The sequence below is a fragment of the Amblyomma mixtum genome, chromosome 7 (genome assembly GCF_055824585.1).
Source record: "Amblyomma mixtum isolate Tamu chromosome 7, ASM5582458v1, whole genome shotgun sequence".
NCBI lineage: Eukaryota > Metazoa > Arthropoda > Arachnida > Ixodida > Ixodidae > Amblyomma > Amblyomma mixtum.
In genome coordinates this window covers 111,956,018-111,979,594 of record NC_143018.1, presented here as the reverse complement: position 1 = coordinate 111,979,594, position 23,577 = coordinate 111,956,018, and the positions used below count along the sequence as shown (strand labels likewise).

Genomic DNA, 23,577 nt, shown 5'->3' with positions numbered 1-23,577 from the left:
CACGCTGACACGGAGCATCACCGCCAGCTGAACTCCATGCTGCACTGATGGCGGCTGTGGCAACGGCTAGTCCAGTGGCCCCTGTAGTCACGGCTACTGACCAGGGCCCAGCGAACAAGCTAGCGACGCGCCCTCCCTTAGGTGACCATGCAGAGAACATGGCCCAGGCATCCTTCACGGTTGTGTCCTACAAGAAGAAGAGCTGCTGGTGTTCCTGCAGTCTTCAGGCCCTCCGAAGTAGGAGGAACCCTCTGGAAAGCCAACTCTAATATCGTGGCTTCGGCAGTGGTAGCGTTGGCTCAAGAGAAAGTCCTCCGCCATTGCTTTAACAATTTGATGGTTACAGTATCGACTCTGCTGGCTGCCAGCCGCCTGCTCAGAGTAACTAAGCTGGCTGGGGTGGCTGTACAGGCCAGAGTTTCATACTTTTACACAGCCAGTTATGGCAAAATTCAAGATGTACAGGGTCCGTCAAAAGTTCCCAGGCCACAGGGTCTGCTTTCAAGCGGCGTAGACTGCCACTTACGATAGCATCAAAGACATCAAGGTTCTCAGAGGTGAGAATAGTACTTCTACTATCCGCTACAGAGATTTTTGGCTCCAGGAGTGTTGTAGCTGCCTAACTATAGCGCTCTAAAGCAGACCCTGTGGCCTGGGAACTTTTGGACGACCCTGTACCTGTCATGTACTCATATAAGGATCTGCAGGAGTATCTACGGGACCAAGGAGTCCTCTCAGCAAGGGGGCTTACCTCTTACACTCCGAGAATGGTGGCAAGGTCAAAGAGAAACATCGTTGCTCTAAGTTTCTAAAAATGCACCACTGCCCAAACAAGTTACGCTTGGGTTCTGTAGTTTCCCTGTAACCGAATACGTTGGAGCAGCCACACAATGTCACAAGTGCCGGAGACACGGCACATATCAAGACCTTTTACCGGCCCCGTGCACTGCAAAGTGTATGCTGGCCCCCATTCACACAAAGAATGCACCACTAGAATGCAGCCTAAATGCACAAATTGTGGTAGCCCACACCTTGCTTCATACGGAGGGTGTCTTAAAAAGAAAGCTGCTACACTTGCTCGCAGTGGAGCAAGCACAAGGAAAACCACCCAAGCGTCATGATCCGCTACCTAACCCCGACATGGTTTTTACAGAACATCAGACCGCACCCAAAATCAGTCAACGCAACACGGAAAAACAGCTAACAATACATATGCAGCTGTGGTCAAAAATAAGTGTGAGAAGTCCGTTGGTTCTCCAAACGGCTGCAGCGGTAGCTCAGGCGCTCGGCTGCTGATCTGAAAGATGCGGGTTTGATCCCGGCCGTGGTGGTCGAATTCCGATAGAGGCGAAATTCTAGAGGCCCGTGTACTGTGAAATGTCAGTGTACGTTAAAGAACCCCAGGTGGTTGAAATTTCTGGAGCCCTCCACTACGGCGTCCCTCATAGCCTGAGTTGCTTCGGGACGCTAAACCCAAAAAAACGAAAACCAAACCAAACAAATGATTTCTGATACAGATACTTCGATACAACACTAAAATCCCAGAGTAACGCTTGTAACATGATTTGTCAAGAAATTTCTCCGTGTTTTTTTTATATAGCGCATTCCATTTGAAAGGGTTTGAATGAATCCGGCAGCACGGATTTCTTTGCGCTCTACTGTCGGCGCAGCTGGTTTCGTCAAACTTTTATAACTGGAACGAACCCATGGTGATGTTGAAACGATCACTTCCATAAGCAGCGAGACCCGCCGCGGTGGCTCAGTGGCTAGCGCGCCCGGCTGCTGAGCCGGAGTTCCCGGGTTCGAACCCGACCGCGGCGGCCGCGTTTCCATGGAAGCGAAACGCAAGTGGCGCCGGTGTGCTGTGCGATGTCAGTGCACGTTAAAGAACCCCAGGTGGTGGAAATTTACAAAGCCCTTCACTACGGCTTCCCTCATAGCCTGAGTCGCTTTGGGATGTTAAACCCAACAAACCAAAACATCTTCGCTATCAAAGCTACCGCAACACTCTGCACAAGACCCGACCAACAGCCACTCTTGCTCTCAGTCCAAGGCGCTGCAACACGACAAGACGATCAGCAAAAGGCAGCAAAAAATTCAGGGGGCACTTACGATCTAAAGTATGCGAGGCAAAAGCCTTTCCACGCAACTTTGGCTGCTACTGTTGATGCATCTGTGAATTAAAGATGAAGCATTATGGGTGACTTGGATTGGCTTAGTCATGACCCATGACTAACTAGTCATGACTATATAATGATTTGTTAGTCATGGCTAATTAGTTATGACTAACTAGTCATGACTGGTTAATGACTAGTTACATCTGAAGTGAAAGTCATAACTAGTCACAAGTCATGACTAACTCGTCATTTACCAGTCAACTAATTAGTCATGACTAGTTGGCCATCAACTAACTAGTCATTAATCAGTCATGACTAGTTAGTCGATGGCTAACTAGTCATGACTAATTAGTTGATGACTGGTTAATGACGAGTTAGCCATGACTTGTGACTAGTTATGACTTTCACTTCAGATGTAACAGACGGACAGAGTCATGGCTGCGAGTGTGTGCCATTAAAGGCTTTCGCCTTAAGACCAAAGCACTGAACAAGACATCACGTGCCTACTGATTCCGATGCTGTTTACAGCCATCAAAGCTCTTGTCCGCACCAACTCCTCCTCACGAGGTCTCCTGGAACTAGAAGCTGCCCTTGCAATGGAGCCGTTGATGTCGGCCTCCTACGCTTTGCAGGGGCATAATACCAGACATCAATAATCATGGCTTCAACAGCGACAGCTTCACCACAGCTGACCACCCACATTTTTCACACATGCACCATTCTCCAGTGCAACGCTTGCGGTTTACGATCGAAACTCTCCGATTTCCAACAGCTCGTGCGAGTGTACCACTTCCCTTTCATTGTCATCTTTGAATGACGTGTCGTGGAAAATTTTTAAGTGGTAGCTTCACTACACCATGTAAAGCCAAGGTCACCCAGCTGAGCCGAAGCCACTAAAGTGCATACGCCACGCAACAGGTTCACCGCACGTGATGTCACAGGTGTGCCGCCACCACCTAATCCGCAGCCTCGCTGTGCACATTGCGCATGCGCAGTAGCTACGGATGCACGTCATTGCTCGGCCACTTTATAAACAGAGGGTGTGAAGTGCTCGTTCTTCAAATGAGCGATCAGTGAAGAAGCGGCTAGTCCGCGTGTATACTGCGACCGACATCAACGGTGACTGCGGGAAGCCACGTCGGCGAATCCCGAAGTTGTGGCATGCTATAAGGCGAGTTGACGACGAGCCCAAGAAGCCAGGAATGCCAAGTGCGCTGAATAAAGAACTTCACCACGTGTAACCATGTGTATGAAGCTATCGCATACACACTAGGTTTAACTGGAGCTAAACTGCCAGCAAATTTTTTCGACTGCACGGATATTTTCGCCATTCGCAACAGCCAGATGATGTCACCAGATTCCTAATAGGCTTTAGAAAGGATATCCCGCCCTCCTTGGTTGATGTTCTGCCTCACAGTAAGAATGAGTACGTGTGCACTGTATCAGTAATTGGACGACGACAATACACTCTCATTGGAGTATACCTTGAGCTAGGCAGGCCATTTGACGCTCCAAGGCTTGAAAATCTGATAGCAAGGATGCCCTTTCCACATATTATTTGTGGAGACTTCAATGCTCGCAATGAAATTTCGGGCAGCTCACACACGTGCCTGAGGCGCCAAGCTTGCAGAACTTCTGTCGATACATTCAGCTGAGCCGCTAAATTATGGCAGCATAGAACCTACCTCCGAGGCCTGATGACTGCCAACAGCATCGACATGACCTTTGTAACAAGTTCAGTTGCCCACAACTTTGAATGGTGCACCAATTTGGAAACACAGGGAAGTGATCATTACCCAGTCCTAGCTCATATCAGCTGTCCATGTGCAGACGGTGCCAAAGAAATACCTTGTAAAATCTACTCATTGGGATGTATACACAGATGCTGCAAGTAGAGGAATTACTGCCACAACCCGGAATGAGGAATTAGTATTAGTATCGACAATGGCTCACTGCCTGAGAGAAGTACACGGATTACAGCTAAAAATAATAGACAACCTTCAAATGATGAGGCATTTCAAAGGCTGTCACAGGCAAGCTGAAAAGAAAAGCTCTCCGAAAAAAAAAACCTTGAAGACCTTTGTGCCTGCCGACGGGCAGAACGCCACATTCGGCGCAACCTGAATAAACTCAATCGGCAAAGATGGTGCGACTTTTGTTCTACGCTGGATGTGTGCCAACCAACCAGTATCCAACATTTGGCGAATCATTGGAGGTATGCGCACTCCACTCCAACAGCTTCACCCCTTCGCTGCGCCCTCTCTGCTTGAACGAAAGTCCCTAAAAGAAGTCCCAGAAGAATACTGCAAAACAGCTGTCAGTGGGATCAGGGCCTTCGACACTATCTGCAGATGGTCAATTAGGCATTCTACAGGCGGCAGTGCCAGCGTTGGACCGGCCTTTCACAACTGAAGAGCTATCCACAGCTACTGCGGAATCAAACAGACCCATATCTCCGGGTCACGATGAAGTGACCTATGACGCCATCGCAAATCTACCCCACAAGTTCCGTCTTCGACAAATGGAAGATTACAATTCTTCCTGGATGACTCGTGAGGTCCCCACGGAATGAAAGCTGACGAAAGTTGTGCCTCTTCTGAAACCCTATAAGCAGCCAACAAGCTACGCATCCTTCCGGCCCATCGCATCTGCAAGTGCATCATTTGGTTCCTCGAAAGCCGCAACAAGTATTCCCAAGAAATGAACGGTTTCCATCAAAATAGTTCTGCGACTGATAATGTTATAGCCCTCGTCTCATCACTCAAAGAGTACCATCATGCTGGGTGCATCCCAACAGCCATTTTCTTTGACATCGTCTGCTTTTGACTCTGTTTTTCACCATGCAATTTTTGCAGTCTTGGCTGGTCTAGGCCTCGGGGTAAAGCTATACAAGTGGATTGGATACTATTTAAAAGAACAACAAATTTTTATCAGCACTTCAAACAATCTAACAAACTTTCACACAGTGGAGAGGGGCATACCTCAGGGAGCAGTGCTTAGCCCTCTCCTTTCCAATATTACCCTTATACACATAAGAAATCTATTCAGGCTGATGATGATGATGATGAATATCCACTCCTCTTAGACGGTTGCTACCTTATGTAAGAACTCGGCGATTCCAGTGCTGTGATAGACTAACCCCTCGTGGTCACCTCAGATCAAAAAACTCTAAGAGAATCACTGCAGCATCGTAAGTTTAGGTTTATGGTGAGAACATGGTGGAGCAGCAACTGCCGATCAGTGGTTCTGCTTGAAAAAGCCTACATTGAAAGAGCCTTGCTCTACTGTCTACCAGTGCTTCCAAGATTATCTCCAACATGCAAGAAGATTCTCGAGGCCATGAGGAACATTCCGCAGTGAGACTCAGTAGGAAGAAGCAGAGGGCAGGCTGCCTCGCTTCAACCATGGGCGACAATGCTGCTGCTTCTTTCTGCCATAACTGGTATGTGCCAAACAATAGGAGCAGCCCATGCTAGCGCCACTGTACAATATTCTAGTACACTACCGTCACAAAGGCAACATCCCCGCTAAAACCAGCATTTGCTGTCAGGCTAAGGTTTTCACGCTGTACCATTGTTTACTTCTTTATGGAAGAGATTTCATTACCACCAATCAATTACAAAAAAAATTGAATTACTGGGAATGCTATCGTTTGAAAAAAATTGCAATACAAAATTAGAAAAAAATGTAATTAATTAACACATTACATACAGCACTACTCCAAGCGAATAGGAGTGTGGGAAAGAAGGAAAGCGAGTGTGCGTCATTGGCTGATCCAACGTACACTTTGTTTGAAGATGCGCGTTTTTATAATGCAACAAAATCAAAATCATTAGACATCCATAAAGCCAGCCAAAGCGAAGCGAAGTGTAAATGTAGCACATACGAAGCCAGTCACAGCAAAACAAGATTAATTGGTGCAACTTTCAGGCAATGAGATGCGGCAAATGGACAAAAAGATCAAATGGAGAAGACGCAGTTCTGTCAACTTGCAAGCATGAAATGCTTTTAGCTTCCATTGTCGGAGCGCCGCTTGTGACCTTGGCACAAGGACGGAGGGAGAACACAGAGGCAAACTTGGAACTTTGGCGAAACTTTCAGTTGGCGCCTACCCGCTGCAATGCCGCCAGAAAAGCTCGTGCGTAGCATGAAGCAACTCAACTTCTACTCTGCAGCCAGAGTGGCACGCGAAGCGAGGTTACTGCGCTGCGCAAGTTGCAGTTGTTATGTAATGCGCACGAATCCTACAGCACAGGTCCCGTGGCGCCATCCATCAGCCTTGCAAGTAACCAGTGTTTTTAATTTGTTAGCGATGACGGCGCCGTCCGGTCGAGACGGAAGCCTCAGTGTTCTGTGTAGCCCATGCTGGCACAGTTTGGCACCCACCTCCTCTTCTACGGTACAAGGCGAGCGCTGATCGCATTAAAGCGGGGCACACTCGCACTCGCGATAAAGAAAGCTAAGAAAACCGGCTGATGAGGGACGCTCCCCCAAGACTCATGTGCACTATCAGTATCTTACGAACCGTCCTAGAGTATGGTATACCTTTCCTGCAGTGCATTTTATGCTTACATCTATTGTTGACGACAAGATAGTCCGAATTTTTTTTCTGTAATATTCAATAGTGCCTAAATGACGGATCGGTTCTTTTGTAGAACCGTATTGTTTGCTAGCGATTGCATCGTTACTTGAACAAAAGACTTTATTCCATTTATACCTTTTCCGGCACGGATTATGCATCGATTTTTCACTTTCTTTCTCCAAAGATTCTAGAGCCGTTTTCACCAATTCAGTGAGGCCGGCTGCAATTGAAATCCCTGCAGGACAGAATGGCAGGGCCGTTTCTTTGCCTAGAAAAAAGGTTCACTTTTCAGAAACAAGAAATAAAGATGGCCATCACGAAATTCCAGTCCTGCGAAATTGCAGTCCTGTAACTTTCTTCTTCTCTCACGCGGTGGAATGTTTTAATAAAGGACACTGTGGCTGATTTTTTTGGTGGAGAATTAGGCATATAAGCATTTTTGAAGAATAGAGCTGCAAAATTCGAGCGTAGAAATGTGGGGCATGCACAAATTCCTTAATTTTTTGGGAACTCACATTACTTTTGTGAAGTAGGGGGTTCCAAATGTACGCAGACACATTTTCAGGTTCTTCTTGACAGTAGACCATAATGCGTGTCTAAAAGGGCTATGAAGTGCTCAGTCACAACTGAAAGCATGCATACGGGGCAGGAGTTGCCAAGACTCTTCATGGCCCCTGCCTTGTGTATCACGCAAACAAACTGGCGCACAATTCTTTGACGAGGTGAACAGCAACAGCCGCATAACCGCACAAACGAGCGTCCCTTAAGATTTTGATAAGTGCATTGCCCATCCATTCTTTCGTCTGTCTGCATGATGGGACACCGGTCGTACACGCTAGCAAGCCACGACACCGTTTACTGTGGGACAGGTCTTTTGCACAGCCAAGGCTGCAAACAGCTACCACATGGTTGGCAAAAAGGAAGGTTGATAGGTGCATATAATGACACGTGAGCAACTGCAGTAAAATCCCAGAACAAGGCAAGCACAAAAAAAAAAATCAGGCGTGGTTTAGCTCCGGCTAAGCCTGGTCAGTTGTGTTAGCTGCGACGCTATTCAAGTCGTGCAGCGCGTTCTTCTGCTGTCTCTAGAGCACGTTGTCTCTTTCTAGCTTGGTCCTGTCGCCATTGCTTCTCTTTGGCGCTCTCCATAACGACAAGATTCCAAGGCGAAGCGCGCATACACCCCCGCGAAGCGCCACTTCCTCACCCTCTACCTCGGTGGAGAGCACGCATCTGGCGGGAGCGAGCGACTACGCGCGCGGCGCCGACGACGCCATCTGGCGGAGCTCGGCTGAAACGGCTGCTAGGCAACGGCTGTTCAAGGCCATTCGTGCCTACCGGCCACCGGCTACGCAACGAGGCGAAAACCTGGCGTAGTGTTGGTAACGCAATAAAAAAAAAGCAGACACAGCATTGACTAGCAAGTACATAATTTATTACAACGAAGTGCTGTTTGTGCACCAGAATTACGAGCCAAAGCAAACGAACATGACGCACTCATGTCATCATAATGCCGGACAAAGTCGTGATGTGCGTCACACAGAAATGCAATCTCGTATTGCTGGTGCACAGCGGTGTTCAGTGTTCACTACACCGCTGTTACCAGCAGTTTTGTCCATTGTACCAGCTGCATCTGTGCCCGCTTCGAGAAAGCTCCCGGTACATCGGATCACAGTGCAGTACACCAGGACCTTTTTGGCACACAGCAGGGACGATGCCGGTCCCTCACGGTTTGGACCGCTGGAACCACAGTGACTGGCTGCCATGGCTGACCGTCAGGCAAGTTGTGCGGCGGGGAATCTTGGCAAGGCGTATTTCCGTTCTCTCAAGAGCACACTATACCCCAGCTTCCAACTTCGCTTGCCAGCTCACCTCCAAGCCTTTTATTTATTTTTATTTATTTATTTATCGCATAGTGCAGGCCGTGAGGCCCAAGCAGGAGTGGATACAGAACAGAACACAAATTGAGCAATAATACCAAAGTGCAAGCAGAAAACGAGCAGCGCGAAATGACATGGAAGAGAAAAAGAAACTAACAAAACAAACTAAAAAACAAACTAACAATGGTCACTTATCAGGTCAAGAGACCGTACACACGAAGCTGGTAAGCTGTTCCAGTCACTGATGGTTTGTGGAAAGAAAGAGTGCTGAAATAAGTTAGTCTTTGCAAAGTGCAGGGTCAGAGAAAGGGGATGGGAGTGTCGGGGTTTGTCTGGTGTTCTGTAGATTAAGATACGGCGAAGAATTAATTAAGGGGGAATGAGGGGATCGAAGGTGACTTTTCTATTTTTCGACTTAGAGTGATGAAATTTGACAGATTGGCTTAAAACAGCATCAATCAGATGTGAAGTTTCACAATGAAAGCTTCAGTAGGTCCCCTTTTATCACTGTTTGCATGTTGTCCCCATGTTGCTTGCTTGTGGAAAGCCCAGCATGACAAAAAAACAGGCTACAGGTCTGTAAATGCTTCTAATAGTATTTACTAAGAAGTGTAGTGTAAATCAAGACTCTTTTTTTTTTTAAATTTCTCTGCTCTTTTATTTTAAAGGACACAATATGCACCTTCTCTTTATGTTTAGAATGTATCATGCTCTAATTACCATGTAATAAAAACATGTGAGCCTAAATGGTAAATCTGAGACTGTCTCGATGCAGACCACATTACTGGGATCACAACAAAACAGACGGGGTGAAAAATCCATGCACTCATTGCTGTGCTACGCTTTCCACGAGCAAGTTATTAAGCTCAAAACAAACTTTCAAGAAAACAAGCCTGAAAGTTCTAAGCCAGCACACACTGTCTATGTGTAGATGTCGACAAATATATTTATTTGGAGCGCTTCACGTTTATTTCTGGCTGAAATATTTCACTACAACATAGAAACAGTGTTGGAGGTGCCAAAAAATGTACTGTTCAAAAATAAACTTTTTTGCAGTTTTTGCGATCTGATCCCCACATCCCCCCTTAAATGGCCACATTCGCTCAAAAGCTCCTCAGAACGTAATCTATGAAGTAAACATACACCAAGTGGAGATCACAAATGATCTGCGTTTGGTTAATTGAGGCACAAATGATGATGAGGGCACTATATTCTGAGCAACCAGAATCAAAGTGCTATCTTACACATTCCAGTGCTCCACAGAAACTATGGCAACAAGCACCTTTTTCAGGTGGTGCTGATGAACTGGAAGTCCACGATGCAAAGTGGGTATGGCGTAAAAGCCAGTTGAATCGTGGTAATATTTCTTAAGGTTGAAAAAGTGGGAAGATGGAGGGAAACGCAAAAGGGGCCAGTGTGGTCTGCAATGTCAGAGAATGTTAAATATCCCCAGGTGGTCGAAATTATTCCGGAGCCCTCCACTACAGCACCTCTCTCTTCTTTCACTCTCACCTTGCTCTCTTCCCTGGATGAGGTGTCCACTGTTCTCAGAAGTGAGGCAGTTACTGTGCCATTTACATTGCTCAGATACCACTAATTATGAATACATGTCGTAAAAATGAACAGAGGCACTTAAACACCTTGTGTGTTAGCAACGCGACAGCATTAGAAGCTGCTGATGTGTTTACCACTGCCCTTCAGCAATGGGCAGATTTTATGACCAACAACACATTTTTTTTTCTTTATGAAGCTTTTAATGGTACAGCTTTAAAAACGAAATACTGCGTCTGGTGGCACCTACCACCACACTGTTATAAAGTAACGTCCTTTATTTCAAAGGGGACGCTCCTTAGCGTCACCCATCCACTTTATGGTACTTACTAAGGTACTGCACCATAGAGAAAACGGAATCGCATAACATTGGCATGTATCGACCTTTCCAAGGCCTCAGAGCAACTGCTTTCATTGGCTGTGGGAAGAGCAGGCTGGAGCTTAACCCCCAACTCCTTCCTCTCATACCAGCAGGTGTCCTACATGCCAGTGCCCCACGACCTCTTAGAAAAAAGGTCTGCGGCGTGGTATCGGTGGCATCCCAAATGTGCGCCGCACAGCGCCTTCCAGGAAGTGTCCGCAAGTGTCCACCGGTTCACCGTCCTGGTGCTCGGCCACCACCAGGCGGCAGCCCTGGGACAGCAGCGACACCGTGTCCCCCGTGGCTGCCTGCGCCTCATCCACGAGCAGCACGCGCAGCTGCGGCGCCACCCTGCACACATCCCCGATCAGTGCGACGGGCAGGCCCCGCACACACAGTCGCTGCAGCGTGGGCACGACGGGCGCGTGACGTAGCGCCCTCTCGGTCAGCGACGTGCCGGCCAGGTACAGCTGCTCCAGGCTGGACGCCGAGTCCAGCACCACCTGCGAGCAGAAGGCGTCCGTATACATGTACCGTGTGGAAGCGCAAATGCGCTGACCAACCAACCTTTACAGAAGAGCAAGAAAGCCCTTGGTGTGCGTGGACGCCTTTGCAATGAGTGCGCGAGCAGAAAGAGCTATTACTACAGCCAGAAAGGATGATTTCGATCACACGCTCACCCATTCTTGCACGGAAAGTCATGATGCGGAGAGGGAAGACTCAAACAACCGCAGCCCACGAAAGAAACCAGCTCTGCCTTGAAAAACAAACTCGGTAGCTCAACTGACCCCGTTCTCGGGCTGCAACCCGAGACGATCGCCTGGTAGCACAATCACTCCGGTCAGCAGGTGGTGCAGATTAAAAGAAAGCTTCCAGACCACGAAAGAAACAGTACTGCTCGCGTCATTACAGTGGCCTCAGAGTTGGCAGGAAAATGAAGCTCTCCATGGGGAATGTCTCACTCACTGACATGCTCGCCGTCCACCAAAAGGGCCACGAAGGTGCGCTGTCGTGGGTACATGAAACACCACCTAGGGGCGGCCATCGGCCCACTCACAACACACGAGCACAGCACCGCTGCCAGTCCACATCTACCCATTCGGCTGCAGTCAGCTCAGGTCCCAGCCTGCAGTTCCGCACTAACGGCTGAAGCCACGATATACAGGCAACACGAGACCATTCACAAATAAGATCCGCATGCCACGGTCACATTTCAGGTTGAACAGTGATGAGTTTGTTGCCACACCGCAAAGTAAATGCGGAAGGGGTCGAATAAGTCAGCAGTTATACTTAATCATTTTTTCTACTCTTCCGCCCACCACTGTAACGCAACCTATGATCGCAACTGTTGCCTTTTAGTAAAAAATGGACGTGTACGAGATGGAAGTCAAGAGGCTTCCACTAGGTCGAGTTTCAATTGCCGCTGACTGTACTATCGCGCTCAATATGAGTTGCAACGCGCGGTCATCGACCGGGGCTCGTTCCGTGGTGTGCCTCCTCCAAACAGTCGCTCGGAATTCTGGGAGAAACTGCTGTTCCAGGAAACAACAGCACCCCCGCTCAGGAAAAAGTTTCTCCCAGAATTCCGAGCGACTGTTTGGAGGAGGCACACCACAGAACGAGCCCCGGTCGATGACCGCGCGTTGCAACTCATATTGAGCGCGATAGTACACTGCCGTCATGTGCGAACTGCCACACAGAGCTAAGCGTACGACCCGCTATAAGGAGAAAGATGTTATCACTTGCATACGTGGCAATAAGCTTGAACTGTTTAGCCGGAAACCTTTTATCGGCGACATGATGATGGCAAGAGGAGTCTTACACTCACATAACGACTGACATTGAAGTGCCCAGTGTGCAGCGAACCTTACACGGCCGAGCTGCCACATCTATGCCTTATTAATAGAAATCAGTGAAGAGCCAGTTGCATTCACTGCAGGTACAATACGCATACGGCGTTGGCCTGCCACGGTGGCCATGAATTTGTCGGGCCCACACTATGCCAACAACGGAAATGGCGGTGGTGGCCGGACGAAATAACTGCCGAGAGCCAATGGAATATCCGCTGCCTCTACAGGACATGAGCGTTGGCCTGGGGTAGTTGGTAACAGCTCGAATTGGACGCGTCGCAAGTAGCACGCTGACCTCGAGCGCGTTGTCGTCCAGTGGGCAGCCCTCGAGGTCGAGCACCTGCAGGCGGCCCAGCAGGGGGCTGCCCAGATTGCGCAGGTGTTCGCCATCCAGCCGCCGACAGTGCTCCAGGCCCAGGGCGCGCAGTGAGCTGGCCCGCTCGGAGATCACCGCTAGCGCCGCGCCGTCCATCTGCACGCAGTCCGCAAGGTCCAGCAGCTCCAGCCGGGACAGTACCTGCGTTCAGAAACACCCCTCCCCTGAGTTCCTCTCCATGCGCGGCCCTTTCCGCCTTTTTCACAAGATGTGGCGCCCTCTGGGGAGTGGCGAAAATTCGTCTGCTACTGGTTGAAAACAACAAACGTGGGAGACACAGGCGCCATCTGGTTCCACAAGGAGCCGGCTGTGCCTGCAAAGTGGAAAGTGTGTGCTCGACAGCTACTGCAATCTGTCGCTTGCGCGTGTCACTAACAAGAACTACGCATGCACAGTAGGAGCTGGCAGTTTAATTTTCAACCAGTGGAGCTGGAGGAGAAGAGGCGCGCAGTGTAGAGTGGCAGTGAAGTTCGCAGTGCTGTACTTTGTTTTGCCGCATCCGGTCCACGTTAGTGGAATGCCCATTACGTTCTTTCTCTGGGCCCTCCGCACAACTGCAGAGAAGGGGGTGTGTCACACTTGCTACCTAGCGGGATAAGGGAGCGCCGGATAGTGGAGGATTATGGGAAAGGTCAAACTCCCTTTAGGGACGGATTCATTAGGTCGCATCCTGTGTGCACGTGCTTGCGGCGAGGCAAATCCGCGTCACAGTGCGTGGCTTTTGTCCCATGTCTGCAGAGGCATGCGTTGACAGCTTGAAGCGCGGTCAACAGGATATTGCCACGCTAGCTGCAGGCACGAAGAGGGACGATGCTGAACAGATGGGTTGAAGTGACTTTCCTTGAACTTGGGTCAACCGGACGTTGGGAAAGGGAGAGTGTTCGCGAAGCTCGCAGCAAGAAAGCATAATTCTCCAAAATCGTGATGGTAGAAAGTGTACATATGTGTACAGTGTTTGTCGCAATGAGTTACTTTCTTTCCCCAATCATTGATTGGTTGTGTTGTCCTTTCCGAATTGTTGATTGGTGATGTTTTCCTTTCCCCAATAATTTATTGGGTGGATGTTTGTGCAGTTACGTCATTGGTTATTCTCCCCACCGAGGGCGGGGACATAGGGTTTAAAATCCCTCATGTTTTGTCGGTTTAGACTTCAGCCGAAGGATCTCACGTACAACATGCCTGGACGACGCTTGAGGAGTGTACGGAAACTGCGATATAAAAGCTGCTTGTTCATTTCCTGCGATTGCTCTAGGGGGCGGCTGACGTGACAGTTTGAGTCAATTAAAACAATGAAGCAGTGATTGGCTTTTGTATGCCTCTTGTGACCTCAACTCACTTTGTTTGTCGTGGTGGAACTGGAAATTATGGTATAGGATCTTGGAGGGTCTAATGTCCCAAAGCAACCCAGGCTATGAGAGATGAAATAGTGAAGGGCTCTGGAAATTTTGACCACCTGGGGTAACGTGCACTTACATTGCACAATACACGGGCCTCTAGAATTTCGCCTCCATCGAAATTCGACCGCCGAGGCCAGGATCGAAGCCTTGTCTGTTGGGTCAGCAGCCGAGCGCCATAACCACTGAGCCACCGCGGCGGGTGAAATGGGCATTGTTCCCTTAGTTAGACTAGCTCAGATTTCCAACACGGTGCTCCTTTATAAAAAAAAATGGCGCCCTTGTTCTTTCCTACTTATCAAAACAAACATGCAGATACGCTTACTAAATAGGAATTTCACGTCGTGCAGCGAGCTCGAAATACAGCGTGAGGAAGAGGCGCACGTGTTAAGGGAAGACGGTGGCGCGCTAGATCACATCAGCGGGTGCCACTGGCCACGTCAGGGACCATACACATCTGACTACGTCCGTGTAAAGGCTGGTTCACATGCATGCACACGACTGAAAATTGAGCTGCGCAGCGCTGCGAAAAATTTGTAACTTGTTGGAACATTGCCACTCTGACTGCTGGAGCTGCCGCGATGGCTCTAAACAGCTTTTGCACTGCAGCAACAACGCGTTTTGACCTCCATGTGAAACAGGCTTTACTCGAGTGCGCAGCGGTGTTATGCGGGCCTCCGTCAGCTGTAGAGAGAAAACAACGAAAAGCTTGTACTGTCTTCACAATTTGAGGGAGAAAAAACGTGCAAATGAAATTTTCCTAGGTTATACAAAAATTCCTTTTCCCCTAAACGACATTCCCTAGATCTAGGGAAAAATACCTAGGGTTGGCAGCACTGCACTGGCGGGCAACATTGGCATGACACAGGAAATGGGGCTCAGAAACTTAAACCTTCCAGCCTGTATACATGCAACCACCATAGTAGGCATACTATAAAGTCCCTAGATCAGACTTTAGGGATAGCGAGGTGTGGGGTGTGTGCAGGAGGGGTGGTGTCCCTATGTTACCCCCCCCCCCCCCCCACCTAACCCAGCGAGTGAAGTTACACAGAGATGATGGACGTACTGTGTTACAGGATTACTGATGGTGTGCGCAATGTTTACAATGACAAAAACTGGGTTCACAAATGCAATGTCCCTATTCTTTCGCAGCGGTAAGTAGTTTGCAGTGTGGACACAACCCTAACATGCCTGAGGGCAGATAATGAAGGTGGAAATGCTGCCCAAGCACCTTTGTTCTGGCAGGCCAAAAGAGATAACTTCAGGTCACGCAAAAACACAACATGAACATGACATTCCTGTCAGCCATTTTCTTTGAAACTGATTGCTGTGTACGAACTACACACAATGCGTTTTAAAAACTGCGCAATTAGAACAATAACAATAATTACATTATTTGCATCACGAACACATGATGCCGTAGGCCTGCAGAAAAAAAAACTGCCATATTTGACAGCTTGACAAAGCCACAGGCTGCCAACTTCATGTAGCAGTCGCAACAAAATAGGGGGAAATACGGAAAGAAACACCTCTCATAGAATAACAATGAGTATTGTGGGGACGCACTCGTCCCCTATAGTTCGCTTTCCTGCAATGCACCTTCAACTCGTTCTCTGTGGCTAGCTTCCCCGCAATGCACCCTCCTTAGTTGTGTTACCAACAGGGGACGGCGCTCGCGTAGCAGCGACACGAGCGCCCGGATGGCGTGCTTGCTGCGCGCGCGGGGGAGACGTGCTCTTCTGCTGGGCACCGGGAAAGTGTGCGGACGTATCGCGCGCCGTTCCGCTCTTCGTCGGCGGCCGCCTCGTGGTCGGAACATGCTCCCGTAAGCCCGTCCCGTCCGGCCTCGGAGTTTTCCCTTGCCCTAGCGTGGGCGAACATTCGCTCGTAACCGTGCTGGTGAGTCGGACGCCCTCGATTCCTCAGCGTATTTTGTTGCTAGCTGGCGTTATTGTTGTAGCAGCAATAAATGCCTTGTTTGTGCCAGCCAGTGTGTCTCTCCTTTGTTCCCTCAGAGCAAGGCCCGCCGTGGTCGGCGTGTGCTTGGTAGCGTACGCGACCACGGGGTGGGGTCCGGCGGTTTTGAACTGAACGGGGAGAACGTATTTATCTCCCTAATTAAACCCCCACAGTGTATAAAAAAATGGCAAGAAGGAACACATTCAAATCTCAAGATATTTTCGTAAAAAGCTTACAGCCATCATGAACACAAAAAAACTATGGGGATGTTTAAGAGTGGAAAGCAATAGCATTAAATTTCATATCTGTTGCAGCTTCTATTGCAAAGCCGAAAGTTGGGCAAGTTGGATAACATTCATGATGTAAAGATAGCGCACAGGGAACACAAGGGACCGAAAGGAAACGGCGCAGACAAGCGCTAATTCGCAACTGACGTTTATTGCTGACACGCGCAATATAAGGTAGTCACTTTAAAAACATAAAAACAAAAACAACCACACGCAGTCCCTCATCGAAAGACCAAGTCAGATTCGCTGTTTTTGTTATGGACGCCATGCCGCGTATACTTGCCCTATACGCCACAGCTTTCGCTCTATAACCAGGTTCAACAGGAGTTGAACCGCAGCTAATTTTTGCTAGCTGGTGAGCAAAACTAAAACAGGCGGGAAAAGAGCATCACCTGGCGGGAATCCCTGCTGAAGAATCCGGGTGTCTGGAAGGGGCAGCCCCTGATCGACAAGCAGCGGAGCGAGGCCGGCAGGTCGCCGATGGCGGGAAACCCGCCCGACGTGTCGAAGGCGAGCGCCATGTCAGCCAGCGTGAGCGCGACCAGGGCAGGGCACCGGCGCCGCAGCTCGGGCAGCGTGAACGAGTGCAACGACGGCGACAGGCTATGGAAACCCTCGGCGTGGGGCCCCCAACGGCTGCGGTACAGGAAGCAGCCACGCAGCCTCAACTCGCGCACGCTGGCGGTAACCTGGTGCCGTAGAAGGCGCCAGATGCGAATGCCCGACAGGGGCACCACGGACGCGTCCAACCGCCGCCGCAGCACGGGGTCGTGGCAGAGCGCGTACCAGCGCCGGCACACGCTGCACACAAGAGAGACAGCGGTTAATACTACTGCTAATTACCCCTCTACTGTGCTTCTCGGAATTCGGATGTAGATTCCGGAAGGAAGCAAATGTTTTTGAACGCAGTATGTTTGCCACGACCTGTGTCGCCACCCAGCGGCCATGAGTGTCACCCTTAGGCGGCCAGAAATTCTGCTATTAGCTGTTGCCTCCGTTTCCCCTAGAATGTGAGCATTCACGGAATTGTAATAGTAATAAGAGGCAAAAAAAAAATGTAGGGCAGTTTCCACTCTCGTGTAAGACTGACGACACGTTCCACAGTTGTCTCACAATTAAAATCGGTGTGCAAGAAAATCCTGAACTTGAGCTGTGTTCTCAGTAATGAGGCCACCCACTAGAGTTACTGTATATGCTACCAAAGGTAGCAGAGTTGCGCGTACGTCCGCCATCTTGCCTGCCAAGCAACCGAAGTTATGCGGCGAAGCCGCACTCCGTTTCTGCAGGCGACATGCCTAGCGCATCACCGATCGACCGTGAGCGCTTTTCCGAGGTTTTTAAAGCACTTTTTCGATTGATCGCAAACAAAAAGCCCCTAAAAAGCTGACTGTGTAACCCAGTAAACAAATGTGGCCAAGAAAAAACGGTGCTCTAGCGCGCGCCGTGAGCTGCGGCAGCAGGCGATTCCCGTCACCTTCCCCGAACTATTTACCTGATAACCTAAGGGCAGACTCAGTATTCTAAATACGCCGTGCAAATGCAGCATTCATTCATCTTTGCGGCAACATTTATTCACCGGACCTGCATTAAAAAAACTGTTTATAGTCTCCTTTACTAAATACGAAACCCTGCAAAATGTTATGAGCCGGAACTATAGAAAGGACTGTATAAAAATCCAAAATACAGTTTACTCGAAACTGGTTGAACGTTACCATCTGACGTAAACAATCAGATGCCTGAACATGTTTCCCTCGATAAAAAATGGTTTGCTATTCAGGTTTTATGCCAACAGGCATAAATACGCAACGCAGAGCTCTATTTTAGCGTTTCAACAATATACACGAAAAAGCGCAGAGCCGCAAGTCCAGCCTGTTTTCGGTAAAGAAACCGCAATGCAACTTTTACCAAAAAAAAACAAACAAAACGCGTGAGCTACACCCCACAGCAGCGAACGTAAACAGCCGTTGGATAGTGGATCCGCTTCGAACTTGCCCGGCTGTCAATCCAGTTCGCTGCAGCGGCGGCCGGCCTACGTCATCAGCGCACGTGTTTCTGGCCGGATGGTCAAAACATGCACCGTACCGAGGAGGCTCTCACAGGGAGAAGAAAGGCTGCAGGGCGTCTCGAATCGGGGACAGAGGCGGCGGGGGAGCACTCGACACCGGTAAAACCGGTTCAGAACCAAAAGTGAACGATTTTGCCCATCGAGCGTCGTCTTCTCCGCAGTACATGGTTGCTTGGACACCACGTGATGGCGCTCTACCAATGGAGTCGCGAGCGGCGTTGATCAAACAGACGCGCAACTCTGCTACCTTTGGTAGCATATACAGTAACTCTACCACCCACGGACGCCTGACGCCCCCTGTCGTAGCAGATAACTAATACAATAGTTGTTGTCCACTTGGACAGGGGGCGTCAGGCGTCCGTGGGTGATCTCATTACTGTGAACACAGCCACCGCTGCGCAGGACTAACGGAACCACCTCCGGCTTAAGCAGCGTCACTGCTAAAACAGTAGACGCCGGTACTGATGCGTAATAAACTTGTAATAGCCCCAAACGGGTTCATGCAGGCGACAAGTCCGACCGCTTTCCGTCGAGACTGCAGGAGAAAATCATCGGACGTTCACGCGTTCTTGGTGGAATTCGACTTTCAGCGACGACTGGTTTGGTGCGGCGCCATGGTGCTACACTCCCATTAGCGCGCTCGTAAACTAGCGAATGTTTGCTGAAAGGAGTGGAAATAGCCGGGTGCAGTAACCAGTCATGGGGTATGAGGGGGGGGGGGGGGGGGCGGTGTAGCAGTGTGAGGTGGGGGTGCGCGGACACCGACAACGATACGGCGTGATTTCGCCGAACGTGCTAGCGACAGATGCGGATCGCAACTGTGCGTCGCTTTCCTGGTGGGTAACTCCTTACTCACTCCTTGCCTTGTTTAAGAACAAAGAACTCAATACCCTTTGAAGCACGTTACACGCGAAAATCCATCTCGTTTTCTTCTTTCGACGAAAGGCAATGTTCTCCCATCAAGACACGAAGTAAATATTGCCACGCGCCTAACGCGCCGCGCGGCCTCCGCGCTGAGTCGAAGACGACGACGAAGCGGCGGTGGGCTCTCGTGGCGCGCTGTGCTGTTCTGTGTCGTGGAAGCTGGCTCCATAATTAAAAGAAGGCTCCCGGTCTTGGGTTCTTCCCGACGTCTACCTTCACGGCTCCTCTGGTCGTGACAATATAATGATAATAACAAGGCATTAAAGGGCAACTGCAGCACTTCTTTGAGAATTTCGCGACATTCAAGGATACAGATCTTTATAGGCTGCAGGTAAAGCATGCCAAGTGTTTTTTCACTAGCATTTAAAATAGTGACGTAATCGACGATTGAATTTTGCGCTTCTCCTCAATGCACCAGAGATGTGCAGGGAAACTCAGCGTGACGTCATGGAAGGTATGATTTCAAATTACCGCTGTCGTCAGCCACACCCTGCCCTGACTCGTTAGACGCTGCCAAACAACTCTCGGCAGGGTTCGCCTTCGGTGGCGTTGGTTTCTTCTTTAAAACCAGGCGTCTATGCGTTGGAAATGTACCGATACCTTCGATGACGTCATCATGCGCCCCCCCCCCCCCCCCCCCCCACTTGGCGTTGGGCGCTGCGGAGAAGCTTGAAGGGTGTCCGGATTTTAATCGGCGATTATTTCACTCTTTTAAGTGCTAGCCCAAAAAGACTTCGCATGCTTTACCTGCAGGTTTCACACATTCGACCCTCTTAAGCTCGTTGATTTCTAAAACCTATGCAGTTTCCCTTTAAGCAATAATATATAGGCTGGTTAATTTGCCACTGTATGCGGGGTGTCACGTCCTGCACCACGTCTTTATATTATTTTTTCTTAACCATATAGTTTCGCTAACAAGCTTAGGGCAACAGAAGTAAGGTGTGCAGCGAGAAGCCAGAGACTGCACAGAAGATTTAACAACAAACCAAACATCAGCATATGTGACATAAACGGGCGATGTGATGCGAAAAGGAGGAGGAGGAAATGCAGGGAGCTAAAAAAAAACGCACTACAATGTCACCTTTTCGCGCACTTGACTTTAGCGTGCACTCTCAGACACCCTTAAATAGCGTAGGGGGGGGGGGGGGGGGTGGCACTGACAGGAGAGGTGGAACTGACAGGAGGTTTATGGTAGCCGCTTTTGTAGCAGAAAAAAATTGCAACTGAGAGGTCAAAGATGTCAAGTTCAAATGAAATGTCAAGATGGATCAAGCATCTGATCAAGTGCCATCAAGAGTAGGCTTCAAACTGGACACGCGTTCCAGCTTGGGTTGGCACGTGCAAATGGCGGCGTGCTCTCATGTTTGGACTGTATCGCGCACGGATGGAAGTGGATGGAGACCGCGACTTCCAAAGCACAGCGCGAGAGGCTGGTAGTTTAAGACGCGGGGAGAAAGGCTACGGCCATGGGCGTACAAGACCCTGTAGGGTGTAGGTCCGCGGGGCAATATGCTTTAAAAAGGGTCAAGAAAATGATCATTTATCCTGCAACTAACCCCCCCCTTTATTTTCGTTTACACAACGACACTTTGGCCGTAAAAACGTGGTTACAGAAGAAGGGATTATTTGTGCCGTGGGGAGTCCACTGCTTTTTTGTGAATAGGATGAGAGTTTTAGCCTTTCTATACGCCAGTCACAGGTTGGCTGACGGTTCTTGTTTTACATATTGTAGGATTTTGTAAGCAATAAATGAAAAAAAAGAAAGAAAGCTGCGATGTGCGAGTGGTCTTAAAGCGGCGGCACGCGAATCTGATTTGTTCGCGCCGCCGCGGATTCGAATTCCACTCGAAGCCACAACTGCGTCGCTTTTTTTCCAAGCTCTGTGCGACAAACGCCGGACGCCGCTGGGGTTTTCGTTCACAACACTGTTTTAATACTAACGCACTAATACAAACTGCAGGAATGATATCCTTTAATCTACAGCAACAACGCACTTTTGTTACCGATTATAGTTTGTAAATACTGCAACAGCGGAATGACACCAGATAGGTCACTATCGAAAAGGCATGAGGTGATTTTCTGCTGGTGAAATGTAACGCACAGCTCGCGAAACGAACGAGAAATGGAAGCTCGGGCTATAATTCGAACAGCTCCATCCCCATCCACGTCCCCTCGCAACGCCCGTAGAGCAGCGCTGGCAGAGAAATTCTGCCCAAATGCGGCTTTCTCGACGAGACGCAGCGGGCTTGCTCGCGTACCGCCGCAGTCAGCTCAGCGATGGGCCCGCAAATGTCGTCGCATCTGAACGATATTAGAGTCGTGATTTCAAGAGCAATACTTTTTCTCAGCGCAACAACATCTGACTGATCTGACCCTTCATCTTTGCATGAAAATTTTACTGATGATTTAGACCGTTCGCAAAAGTGATGGCCATATCCCAAGACATTCGAAGCGCGAAGAGCTCCGGAGAACTCTCAATTTCATAAACTATAACGAAATTTGTGAAATGATGCCCGGCGTGCTTACGCGCGGCCCGAATTCTATTGCGGCTGCTGATGCAGTTGTATCGCCGCAGTAAGGCCAGCGCACGCAAGCGATAGCGCGAAAACGAAACTATAGCGCGTGTGAGAGGGCGCAGTGCTGCAAACGAGATGCACCTGCGGGGGCTGACTTGGAGTATAGACCAGATTTATAGTGAACTAGAATACTTTCTAGTGCCGCGACCGGCGGCTGCTGGGGCCAGCTCGGGTGAAGCGAATTGACACTGACGGCCGGCAGGGGCGCTGCTGCGCCTTTTCCTAGCCTCCGGCGCGCGCGTTGGCAGGACATGGCAATGCGGTGTGTGGTTTAGCTCGCTTTGCGCGCGCGCTGTTACGCAGATAATTTCACTTCAGCGTTCGTATCTTGCTGCTAAGTAGTGATAGCAGTGAGCAGGAACTTTGTTGCACCAATGACAGGAAATTTGACGAAGCTCTGGCGATAAGAAGAACTGATTCCCACTGTTTTGCGCCAGGTTGCCTCACCGGCTATCCTGGTGCGCCAAAAGCATCGTTGTTTGCCGCACCAATATATGTCGGATAGCTTCGGTTGAGTATCATTGCATTGGGTAAATTTAAGTCTTAATTAGCTGCCAATAAAAAGTTACTTGTGATTCGATATTGAACTTCATGCTGCAGTTTCAAGACATATATCGATGGATAGCTTATTTCGAGTACGATTGAAGTGCGCTAATTGCAGGTCCTAATTAAGTTCCGTTAGATAATTATGACTAAAACAAATTCGCGATACAGCAGCAACTAATATCGTTTAAAAGGTCTCAACGAGTAGAATCCAAAAACAAATGAAAACCACGCAAAACCGAGCTATCGCTCATCTATCTCGGTTGAACCATGATTAAACCACTGGCACTTTGTTGTTTAGCTAAATCTGGTATTAACGTAACACTTTTTTTTTTAATTTTTTCTTTATTTATTCTCAGAAACAGTACACAAACTATTGTTTGGACCCATAGCCTTTACGGCTAGTGAGGGGTCCAATACAAAACAAGTACAATATTACTGCAGAACGTGTAAAATAAAAAAAAAACTTCAAGATTAACACACACAATTGAATTCAATCCTACATTTCCATGGAAATTAAATAGTGTTTTAAAGATGCCGAAAAGTTATTTTTTTCTTTAACTTCATTAGGGATTTCATTCCACACATGGGCTCCGTTGTATTCTAGGAGTCTCCGGCCGTACATATGGTACATATGGTCTCCGGCCGTACATAATGGTTCTTAGCTGTACATGCATCTCATTGTAAGATTGCTCTTGCAGGACCATTCATTCATGGTGTTATTCAAGTCATGACATCACGCTTTCCAGCTGAAGCATTGCCTCCTCTGCATGAGCCGAGAAGTTGAATTCTTTTCTGTCGTTTCTGTCAGAGTGGGAACGCCACACAAATGGGCAGCGAGGCTTTCTAAGTCAGTCCGCAGTAACTGGACTGCGTGTAACACTATGCAGTACCTTATCGCTGTTGAAGTAGTCAAGTAATGACAAGCAGGGTGAGCCATGACCCCGTGGAACATCTTTTTGGCATCGTCAGGCAGTCATCAGGATGCAGTACTCATCCTACACTTCAGCAATTCATTGCTCTTGCGCTCTCTGTGTCAAGAGGAAACTGCGAGCCCGCTGTTCTAAGTTCACTCTTGAATGCAGATGCTGGTGAGCAGGACACTTGCTCTG

The 23,577-nt window shown here is 49.0% G+C and overlaps 1 protein-coding gene across 1 annotated transcript in view; it reads right to left on the bottom strand.

The window, feature by feature from the left end:
* Positions 1-8,112: 8,112 nt before the first annotated feature.
* Positions 8,113-23,577, bottom strand: part of LOC149337228 (F-box/LRR-repeat protein 12-like) — a 48,760-nt gene continuing 33,295 nt past the window's right edge. The window contains exons 2-4 of the mRNA XM_089553386.1: positions 16,750-17,158; positions 12,637-12,858; positions 8,113-10,994 (exon numbers count right to left, since the gene is read on the bottom strand). Of these exons, the coding sequence (XP_089409512.1) occupies positions 10,635-10,994; positions 12,637-12,858; positions 16,750-17,158 (991 nt within the window). The 3' untranslated portion in view covers positions 8,113-10,634. The remainder of the gene's footprint in view (positions 10,995-12,636; positions 12,859-16,749; positions 17,159-23,577) is intronic.